The 12,082-nt window shown below is 43.0% G+C and overlaps 1 protein-coding gene across 1 annotated transcript; it reads left to right on the top strand.

The window, feature by feature from the left end:
* The first annotated feature begins 3,629 nt into the window (after positions 1–3,629).
* LOC145035877 (uncharacterized) lies at positions 3,630–4,043 on the top strand. Its single transcript, XM_078984380.1, has one exon. It carries the CDS (start codon positions 3,630–3,632, stop codon positions 4,041–4,043), a length of 414 nt encoding a protein of 137 aa, XP_078840506.1.
* Positions 4,044–12,082: the final 8,039 nt, after the last annotated feature.

Consider the following 12,082-nt stretch of genomic DNA (forward strand, 5'->3'; position numbering starts at 1 on the left):
TGTTCTTGTATACGAAGGTAAACCTCTTGAAATATATGTTTCTAGTACATAAGAGTTAGAAATCTATTCGTAAAACTATACCTATTATAGTTTCGAAAAGTGTGCTTTATTTGTTTAGAAATACTTAGAAAAAAAAGAATAATTTAAGAACAGTTTAGTTTTACACATGTATTACAACAACTTCATATTTTAAAAGATTCGAATACCGTTGTAACGTATGTGTTGTATTTATATTTAAAAGTTCCTTTAAAAGTTTATAAACCGAATATGATTTGAGTATTTAACAGTATATAAAAGGGTTTCTTTATGTAACACATGATAATACTCGTGTGTTTTACTTGTAATCCCCCCCTTTGAAAGCATATAGAAGTATTTAGAATAATTAAAACGGTTGATTAAGGGGTATGAAACTCACTTGACAACTTGAAGATAGCGTGATGGAAAAAAAACGGCCGAGTTTCGTCTCGGGAAATGGATTTTTCCTTGGAAATCTCGGGATTCTTCAGGAGAGAATCGACCTTTGGATCTTGCACGAAGTGACCAGGGCTTCGGGGTAGTACGAGTACGGAAAATGAGGAAAACGTAAGGAAAATGAGAGAGAATGAGCCTCTTTTTTTTGGAAGCCTTCGCATGCCCTTTTATAGGGGGGCTGGTCAGCCCTGGGTTCGCGGGTCGGATGGGACAGGTTCCTGGGTTCGCGGGTCGGATGGGACGTGTCGCTGGCACGCGGGTCGGATGGGACGTGTCGCTGGCACGCGGGTCGAATGGGACGTGTCGCTGGCACGCGGGTCGGATGGGACGTCGGGTCGGGTCTTTAGTTCGTGCACTTCGCATCTTCATTCTTACACCCTTCGCATCCCTTCGCATTTATCTCTTTAGAAATTCTACAATTTCATCATTTATGACCCCCATTTGCGAAGTTGAGTATTGATTTCCAAAAATGCGAAACTCCAGGGACAATGTTTGAAACCTTCTGTTTTCTTCCCCAATTCGCATTCTACTGTGAAATACTTCGCATCTTCATTCTTACACCCTTCGCATCCCTTCGCATTTATCTCTTTCGCATTTTATCTAATGTGAAATACTTCGCATTTTCATTCTTACACCCTTCGCATCCCTTCGCATTTATCTCTTTCGCATTTTATCTACTGTGAAATACTTCGCATCTTCATTCTTACACCCTTCGCATCCCTTCGCATTTATCTCTTTCGCATTTTATCTACTTAATCGAATGCGATTCACAAAATTTTCATTTCCAGATGCGAACACAGTTTAGTTCTTGAACTCTAAACTTGCGAAATCAAAAATTTATATGTTGAACCCATATGCGAATATTAACCCAATTGACTTCAAATGATGTCCGACTTGAGCGTTCTTTTCATGTATGTTTGTAGCTTAACGATATCTATGACTTTTAATCATAGAAGGAAAATAAATAGGACTTATTAGTACATTTATTATGAAAGTAAATTTTTATTACTCAGAAGTGGTTACAATACTTGACCCACTTTGGTCGTTACAAAGAGTTGAAATATCGGGTTGTCACATATGTTATGATTAACAGTTAGTGTAGAACAACATGCTAGACTAGGACTAAGGATCTAGGAATGATGCCTTATGTGCCTATTATGTGTTTTCAACTTTATGAGAATTAGATGCTAGTACAGATTAGTCAGTATGATAGCTAGAACAGTATATGTTTAATTGTGTGTACTAAGTGCTTGAATGCGGCTTGCTTTGTGCTTTTAGGAGTCTTACTTATATTTTGCTAACTAATGAATGAATGCATTATGTTGCATATTGCAATGAGTAAATAATTCCAGAAGGTCAGGTCTAACTCTATTGCGCAACTCTTATTTGAGTCTAATCGTTGTAGGGTAGGATTGTGCATTCGAAAAATTATCTAATCTAAGTAATATGTAATAGTATTCACCAACTAGTAAGGGAAAGGTAGCGGTGATTTCTTCTGCAACTAATGGCAGAGAGTGGTTTGGTAGTTACCCTAAGGCAAGCCTAGGAAGAGTTAGTCTGACGTCAGCAGTAGTAGAAGGGATCGGGTGGAGTCAAGGCAGTTCTTGAGGAAAGTACGGATAGATGTAGAAGGTAGTATGGACCTGTACTACTGAAAGAAGAGGATCTGTACTCGAATCAAGGAAGGCTGAGACAAGACCAGAGAACTTTTAGAATATGATATCCCTCGAGTTATGCTAAGTATTCTGACATTGTTATGTTGTGTTTCCAGAATGCTGGTTTTACGCCCTAGACCAGCAGTCGGCAGTTCGGGTGCCAGAGAGGGATCATGAGAAGGCACTGGAGTTGAGCACCTAGATGAATAGAATAGGGAGTTTCTTTCCTCAGAGATCACTCGCATATACTTAAGCAGTCCCCTGTGATTTTTGGGCCGATCAAGGAGGGTATTCTAGAGCTTATGGATGAGAGGCTGGATGCATTCCGCACTGAGGTGGCGACTATGATGGGGTCGCGCACACTCACCTTCTGAGAGTTCAGAGCATGTGGAGTTCCTGACTATCATGGGGCTTGGGACCCCATTGCGAGTGCCAGGTGGTTGGTAGATGTTGCGAATGCTTTTTGAACTAGCAGGTGTCACGAGGGGGACAAGGTCAAATTAACATCCTGCATTTTGAAGGATAGGGCACGTGATTCATGGGGTGAGGTTGGGAGAGCCATCGGTGATGATGTAGTATTGGATGCCATGACCTGGAGCAATTTCATGACTAGGTTCAAGGCCGAATTTACACCTGTGATTGACGTGAAACGGTTAGCCAGGGAGTTTCAGAATCTTACGCAGACTACAGAGACTGTGGAGAAGATTACCGCCAAGTTCAGGGAGAGGGCCCTTCTCGTTTCACAGTATGTAGCGGACGAGGAGATGAAAAAGGCTCAATACCATGAGATGTTGCGGACTGATATCTACCAGTCTGTGAGTCGATCCAACTGCAAGACGCTGGAGGATATGATTGTATGGGGTCGTGAGAGGGAGATTGATTTAGAGATGGAAAGGAAGAGGAAGCCAAAGGTGATGTATGGCACAAAGGGTTCAGAAAAAAAGCCCAAGGTGTTTGATCTTAGATCTAGAGGACAGCAGAACCACAACTAGTATGGAAAGTTTGGTAGATTGCATGATGGAGTGTGCAAGGTGGGGAGCTCTGACTGCTTCAAGTGCGGCCGGACTAGGCATATAAGTAGAGAATATAAAACTACTACTACTAATACCACATCATTTGAACTAATTTGCTTCCATTGCAATCAGTAGGGACACAAAAAGTCCCAGTGTCCGAGATTTACATCGGTAGGGCCGGTGTCAGCACCCACTCCTACCACCATTAGGATTACAAATGGCCGTCAGGGTCGGGCTGAGGCACCAGTCGCAAAGAGCACATCTTTCCAATTGACAGCAGAGGAGGCATGAGTGACTCCTGATATGGTTACTGGTATGTATTTTCTACACTCTATCATTATTATTTTTGATTATTTCTCATGATTATATGTTTATTATAGGGTCGTTCCAAGTGAATGGCATTTCTGCATTTGTATTGTTTGATTTGGGGGCTACCCGATCGTTTGTGTCACTTGCACTTAGCAAGTGATTTGGTAGAGCTCCAGGGGAGATGGATTGCCTGCTCGATGTTAAGATAGCAGATGATAGGACTGTCAGAGTTGCCAGAGTTCATAGGGGATGTACAATGCATATATTCGATGAGCGTTTCTCAATCGATTTGGTCCCTATCCCTTTGCGTGGGAACAAGGTTATAGTGGGTATGGACTGGGTAAGCCCTAATGGGGAAGTGATTGATTGCAAGTTGCAGTTGGTGAGGGTTCACACTCTTGGTGGGGGAGAGTTAGTGATACAGGGTGACAGGCCACTACGCGGACAGATTCTTTGCTCTACAGCGAGAGCTAGGCGTTATTTCCAGCAAGGTTGTGCAGGATATGTTGCTTATGTTACAGATACCCAAGATAAGAGTAAGACGGCCGTTGATGATGTCCCAATAGTACGAGAGTACCCGGATGTGTTCCCATAAGATTTTCCTGGGATTCCTCCGGAGAGATAGGTTGAGTTTCGGATCGACCTAGTCCCGGGTGTAGTTCCGATAGCCAAACCACCTTATCAGTTATCTCCTCCCAAGATGCAGGAGTTGTCTACGTAGCTACAGGAGCTGCTAGACAAGGGATTATTTGACCCAAAATTTCACCATGGGGAGTCCCGATCTTATTTGTGAAGAAAAAGGATGGGTCGCCCGGATACGCATAGACTACCGGGAGCTGAATAAGGTAACGGTGAAGAATTGCTACCCACTCACGAGGATAGATGATTTATCTAATCAACTTCAGGGGGAATCTTGGTTTTACAAGATCGATCTATGGTCTGGATATCATCAGATGCGGGTCAGACATGAGGATGTACAGAAGACTGCTTTTTGCACCCGCTATGGTCATAATGAGTTCGTGGTGATGCCTCACCAATGCTCCATCCGCATTCATGGATCTCATGAACCGTATATGTAGACAGATGTTGTATCGATCTATAATATTGTTAATTGATGATATCTTGGTTTATTCCAAGACTCGGGAGCAGCACGAGGAACACCTGAGAGAGGTCCTAGAGACACCGAGGAGGGAGTGACTTTTTGCAAAGTTCTCTAAGTGCGACTTTTGGTTGCGCGAAGTGCAGTTTCTTGGGCATCTCATCAACTAGAAGGGTATTTTAGTAGATCCGACCAAGATTAAGGCCGTGATGCAGTGGGAGACTCCGAGATCTCCATCTGAGATTCAGAGTTTCCTGGGTCTGGCAAGGTAATACAGGAGATTCAACCAGGACTTCTCTAAGATAGTAGCCATGTTGACCCGACTGACTAAGAACTCGGTGGTGTTTCATTGGGGCCCTGAGCAACAGGTAGCCTTTAAGACGCTCAGGCAAAAATTATGTGACACGCCAATTATCACCCTGCTAGATAGAGTAGATGATTTTGTAGTCTTATGTGATTCTTCAATCACAAGCATGGGAGCAGTGTTGATGCAGCGAGGCCATGTGATAGCTTACGCTTCGAGACAGCAAAAGCCTCACAAGGCTAACTATTCGACGCATGATCTGAAGTTGGGGGCTCTGGTTTTTGCTCTCAAAATTTAGCGGCATTACCTTTATGGGGTCCGGTGTTCCATATACACGGATCACAAGAGTTTGAGGTACCTCATGGATCATCCTAATCTGAACATAAGGCAGCGTCGGTGGTTAGACGTGGGGAAGGATTACGATTGTGAAATCCTTTATCACCCAGGTAAGGCCAATGTGGTGGCAGATGCCCTGAGCCGCAATGCAGCGGCAACCTTGATCCGAGATATCTGTTTGATGATGATAGTGGTGATTCCTTTGCGGGAGTAGATCCAGGAGGCACAGATCGAGGTCTTGAAGGAAGAACGATAGAAGTGCGAGAGGATTGTGGGTCGAGTAGCTTCATTTGATTATGACATCCAAGGATTACTGACCCTGCATGGGATGGTCGGGGACCGTACTGGGGCGTAGTATGGAAAATATTGATGGATGAGGCTCACGAGTCTCGGTTCTCTATCCATCCAGGTGCGAAAAGATGTATAGAGATCTTCGACCTGATTATTTGTGGCCCTGCATGAAGCGGGATGTGGCTTGGTATGTTGAGACATGCCTAACCTGCAGGAAGGTCAAGGCGGAACACCAGAGACCCCATGGCAAGATGAAACCATTAGACATTCCTGTGTGGAAATGGGAGGATATCACCATAGATTTCATCACTAAGCTTACCAGAACCCCACGTGGGGTCGATTCGATTTGGGTCATCATGGATCGATTGACCAAGATTGCACACTTCATACTGATCCAGCAGAGCATTTCGGCCGAGAGATTGGTGGAGATTTATGTGCGGGAGATAGTGGCACGTCATGGGGTGCCCGTCTCGGTGGTGTCAGACCGGGATGTATGTTTCACTTCCAAGTTTTGGAAGCGGTTCCACGACGAGATGGATACTTGTCTTCATTTTAGCATCGCTTTCCACCCTCAGGCTGACAGCCAGAGTGAGGATGATTCAGACTCTCGAGGATATGCTTCGGGCACGTGTACTAGATTTTGGTGGTAGTTGGGTTACGTATATTCCATTAACGGAATTTCGTATAACAACAGTTACCACACCAGTATAGACCGACCTCCTTTCGAGGTGATTTATGGAAGGAAATGTAGGACCCTTGTTTGTTAGGGCGAGGTGGGTCAAAGAGTAATAAGGAGTACCGAGGAGGTACTCAAGACCACAGAGATGATAGAGCAGGTCTGTAGCAGGGTATAAACCGGTTAGAGCCGACAAAAGAGTTACGTCGACAGGAGGCGATCAGACTTGGAGTTTCAGGTGGGCGATATGGTTCTCCTAAAGGTGTCACCCTGGAAGGGTGTTATTAGATTTTGGAAACGAGGCAAGCTGGTTCCCAGATTCAGTGGTACATTTAGAGTTTCAGCCCGAGTGGGTCGGGTTGCTTACCGATTAGATCTCCCAGTTGAGCTCAGTCAGATCCACACCACGTTCCATGTCTCGCAGTTGTGAAAGTATTTAGTGGATGATTCAACAGTGGTACCCTTGGAAGATATTCAGGTAGATGACAATTTGAACTATATCGAGAAACTAGTGGCGATTTTGGATCGCAAGACGAAGGAACTGAGAAACAAAAGGGTCGAGTTAGTTAAGGTGCAGTAGCAGCACCGAAAAGGATCATAGTAGACATGGGAACCCAAGGAGGAGATGGAGGAGCACTATCCAGAGTTGTTTGAAGGGTCAGCAAACTTCGAGGGCGAAGTCTAAGATAAGTGGGGTTGATTTGTAATGCCCCGTTCTTGGTATGTGATTATAATTGTTTTATTTAATTTTTCCTTTATAAAGGCTACTTGGCGAGTCCAAAGCCCTGACTCGCTGAGTAGGTGCGTGCCTGCACGTGGAGAATAGTGAGTTGACCCCACGAGTCATTATTCCCTACTCGGCGAGTCAGCCAGGCTGGAGAAAACCTTAACCCTTAGGGTTTGCACCCTATTTAAGCATCACTATGATCACCCATCTCGGCCTCCATCACCTCCAGAACGTTTCTTCCAAAACCCTAGTCCCCCATAAGTATTCTTGAGTGTTTCTCACCTTTGTGAGTGATTTTTGGTGCATCTACAAGCTAGAAGAAGAAGAACAAAGAATTCAAAGACTCAAGGAGGGCAAAGTAGATCCAAAAGCTATCTTCCTTTTGGCACCTTTTCTGGTAATCAAGTTCTCAACTTGATCCTTCTTGTATATTAGATCTTATTTTCCCCAAATATGATGGTTTTGAGCTCAAAAACTCTAAATCCTTAGTTTTGAAGCATTTCTATTGATCCATATCTCAGATCTGATCTCCCTTGAGCTTCAAGGGCTCAAGGAAGTCATCTTTATGCAGCCATGATCTTATTGTAGATAAATAATCTTCATAGTAACTAAGTTTTTGTGTTATTGCTTCAGTACTCCATGGATACACATAAAGTTACTAACTTTCCGTGTAAGGATAGTCTTAAAGGACCAGATCTATGTTTTGGATATATAGAAATCGATTCAAATGAGCTGTTGACGGGTTGCATGCAAGGACTAGGCGAGTCGTTATTCTAACTCAGCGAGTCTGGTCGCGGACGCTATTTTTCCTTATTAGTAACTCGGACTAGTGAGTAGATGGATTGACTCGGTGAGTTGAGTGGAACTAGGACTCAAAGTTTGATGGACTTGGTAATGGGCGGACTCGGTGAGTCATGGAATGAATCGGCGAGTCGAGTCGTGAATAATAGGATCTGAGAGCGGAGTACTCGAAGAGTAGAGTCAATTTGAAAGTTTGACTATGACCAATACTTTGACTTTGACCAGGAGTAAAAGAGTCATTTTACCCTGGGAAGGATTATCAGGTTTTGACTAAATGTTTTTATGTACTAATAGCTGGGAAGTCACCGGAGCAGCAGTTAGGGATTTCTCACTCAGGTCGTCAGCAATCAGACATTTGAGGTGAGTTCCCTTTTAGTAGTAACGAGTCTAAAGCAACAAGGTCAACCTGTTGGTAGTATAGATAGAAGTAGATATGTATGCTTGATGTCTTTGTGATTCATGCATGTTTATGTTATATGTTCAGCTATTCCGGACTTCGGTCTGATGTCGAGCGGGGCCCAAGTGTGACAACCCGATATTTCAACTCTTTGTAATGGCCTAATAGGTCAAGTATTGTAAACGTTTTTGAGTTAATAAAATTAACTTTGATAATAAAATATCCAAAAATTTTCTATTTAAATTCTTCTATGTTTAAATATCCTTAAACCATGACCGTACGTAAAAAGAACGCCCAAATCCGACTTCGTATATTGAAGTTATGATTTTTCCAAGTTCAGCTTAGCAACAGACAGCTAAAAACTCGAATCGGAGATCGAGCGACATTTGGCCGGAATGACCTAAATGAGAATCGAAGGTCTCGGCAATGGTATTTCAACGGTAAAAAGTCTGGCCAAAACCAACGTCAGATAAAGAAGTTATGAATTTTTAAAAGAAATTCCTTAATCACGTCCTTTTAATAAATAAATAATAAAAATAATTTCGGAATTTGCCAACGGAATCTAAACGAAAGTTGTAGAGCGTAGTGTCACCTACGCGTGGATATAAAGACCATCAAAAACGGAGTTCGTATGAAGAAGATATGAATTTTTGAAGTTTATTAAATAAATTATATATTTATTTAATTCAAAATTCAAGCATAATCCGAAGAGGAGTCAACGTCCTCATCTGAGGTACGCGCTGCGTACCCCTGTACGCCCTGCGTACCCGAGGAACTTGGTCTCAAATCGTCCACGTTACCGACCCGCCCGTCCGACCTGCCGTCCCATCCGACCCAGCAGACTGATCCGTCCCATCCGAAGCCGAGGCAGTCGAGGCTTCGGTCACGCATGACGTACGCGTACGCGCTGCGTACGAGCGTACGCCCCGTGTATGAGGCTTCTCAGGCCCCCTATAAATAGCATGCGAGGGCTTAGGAGAAAAATGATCATTTCTCTCCTTTCTTTCACGATATTGCCTCGTTTTCCGTGCCCGTTCAAACCCGAAGCTCTGGTCTTTTTGCTCAAGTCCCGAGGGTCGATTTTACCACCGAGATTCCCGAGAATCCCGAGAAAAATCCGTTTCCCAAGACAAAACTCTACCCGGTTTTTCATCACGCTATCTCCAAACTTTCAAGTGAGTTCATACTCCTTAATTTACCTTTTAAAGGTTATATAAATTCTTTTATATGCTTTCAAGGGGGGATTACAAGTAAAACACACGAGTATTATCGTGTGTTACATAAAGAACTCTTTTATATGCTTTTATATATATATATATATATATATATATATATATCCGAATCACATGCGATTTACAAACTTTTAAGGAACTTTCATATATATATATAACATATGTTAAATTAGCATTCTATCTTTTGAAATATAAATTTGTTGTAATGCATGTATAAACTAAACTTTCTTAGATTATACATATCATTCTTAGACTCTACACCGAAAATCTATGCTTTCATAACAAATGATTCCTTTTCTTGGTATTTCTAAACAAACGAGACACACTTTTAGAAAACTATAATAGGTATAGTTTTTCAAACAAAATTGTAACTCTTATGTACTAGAAACATGAATTTCAAGAAGTCACTTTCGTATACAAGAACAAACGTATCATTTTAACAAGTAGATTTGTTTTTATACCACGGTTTTGTGAGACACTAACTTCATGTACGTTCGAGTACACATTTTCAAGTCCTGTATTATATACCAGAATCCCTTGAAGGGGGAGCATGGTGTTTGTGTATAGATCTATACGGGCTTGACAACCCGTGCCCTGACTGTTAGCTGCAGTCCACCGTTTGGGGTGACAAACGTCATAACATTCCAACGCCTGAAGAACGTTGTGTATAGGCATTCCGAGTCAATAGTATGGTTATAAAACTCACATGGGGTATTAAAAATGCATTGATTTACAAGGTTTTCAAACACATTGGTTGTTTTACTGTAACAGCCCGGAATTTCAGGTATTGCTTTAAAGCTATTTTTGGGACATTTTTAGGAGGGGACTCGGCGAGTTGGTGCCTGACTCGCCGAGTAGGACCACAGGCTTGATCGCGGGTTCGCGACTGGACTCGACGAGTCCAGATATGGACTCGGTGAGTCGACGCTGTTCAGCAGAAACCCTAGCCGTTTCATTCTGGATCGTATATAATGTCTTTAGGGCCGTCATTGCTCGTCTTTTGGCCGATTGAAGGGAACCTAAAACGTCTGTGGGCATCTGGAGCAGGAGTGAGGGCTAGTGGAAGTTTGAAGGCTTTGTTAGACAAGAAGAAGCAAGGTTGTGGTCAAGGAGGATCAAGGGGATTGGGCTCTGAAGGTTGGGGACACAGAGAACACGTTTCCAGGTAATACTCGAATCATTTCTGTCGTTTTGGTGTTGTACACGAATCTAGGGTTTATGAGACCCATTTGGGGATTTGATAGAATATTGTGTGTTACCCAGTCATTTATACCCCAGTGATAGGATACTTAGATGTCCAGAAAGTCCCATGGGTGCATGTCTCGGGACCATGCATATTTCAGGGAGCAGGTGATCGACTGCATGGCACGGACTCGCCGAGTCCAATGACCAGACTCGGCGAGTAGCTTGAAGATTTACAGGGACTCGCCGAGTTGTTCTTCAGACTCGGCGAGTAGTTGAGGATTCATTGGAACTCGTCGAGTCGCCTTCGGACTCGGCGAGTGGAGTCGGGGTGGCCCCACGATTCTTCCACGAGGACCTCGTCGAGTACAAAGGGGGATACTCGACGAGTAGAAAGGGAAACAACAGGGAAAGTTGGGGAGGGCGTCTAGACTCGTCGAGTCGCCTTTGTACTCGACGAGTCCGGTCAAGTTGACCGTTGACCAGAGTTGACCTGCATGTAATTTCGTAGGGTCAGTTGTCTTGTTTGATAAGATTAGTAATAAGAGTATATGGTATTATAGGGACACTGCAGATTGGCGGACCGAGTACAAGTGGTGTCAAGAGCTTATAGTTTATACACTACGAGGTGAGTCTTCTCACTATACTTCACCCGGAAGGGTTTGACTGTGAGACCGGAAGGTCGTTTATGATAGATGATATTTATGCTATAAATAGAAAGGTAGTTGCTATGCATGATATATATGTTTACACGGGCCGGAAGGCGATATGTTATGTGACAGTAAGGTCAGGTATGATGTATGTTATAGGTGCTATGTGTGTTATATTAAATGTATTATATGTTGTAAATGTTATGGGCCGGAAGGCAATATGTTATGGGCCGGAAGGCGATTATGTTACGGGCCGGAAGGCGATTATGTTACGGGCCGGAAGGCAAAGCGTTGTAGACCGGAAGGTCAGGGCCTGGAAAGGCGTATATGTGTAAGTCGTATACTGGGGAACTCACTAAGCATTTATGCTTACAAGTTGTTATGTATGTGTTACAGGTACTAGCGAGGACCGTGGGAAGGCGCCGGCATGATGCATACACACTGCTACTGTTTGAGATCTTGGGGATTTTTATATATGTATTCGATATGGAACATGGAATAAATACTTTTAATTGAACGAAATCACTTTATTTTAAATGAAAAATTTATTCGAAAATTTGCGTTGTTACAATTGGTATCAGAGCCTTGGTTTGAGGGATTCGGGTGTACCTTCGGGTGTAACTGAACTCAAACCGAGGATTTGAGGAAAAATCTTTTAAAAATAATAAATACATAAACTTTTATAAATGGTAAAGTGGTAAACAAGAAAGACGCAGTGTGTACGATCAGCCAGCGCCCGAACGGTAAGGATCCCCAGAATACCTTGCAATGTTATGTTATGCACTGAATTATGAATTTTTATGCATGCTAGAAGACTAGGTATACATGATAGGACTAGAATGGTCTGTTTTGTGATGCCTTAGTCGAGGGAGGTTGCTTGTATGAGATATTCGATAGCGTGCAAGTAGATAGTGCATACGAGAAGTAGAGTACTCACTA

This window comes from Lactuca saligna, chromosome 3 (assembly GCF_052625555.1).
Source record: "Lactuca saligna cultivar CGN05327 chromosome 3, ASM5262555v1, whole genome shotgun sequence".
NCBI lineage: Eukaryota > Viridiplantae > Streptophyta > Magnoliopsida > Asterales > Asteraceae > Lactuca > Lactuca saligna.

Bases quoted from the DNA above. Each gene is read 5' to 3' on its own strand.
- LOC145035877 (XM_078984380.1), top strand. From the start codon at position 3,630: ATGGATTGCCTGCTCGATGTTAAGATAGCAGATGATAGGACTGTCAGA.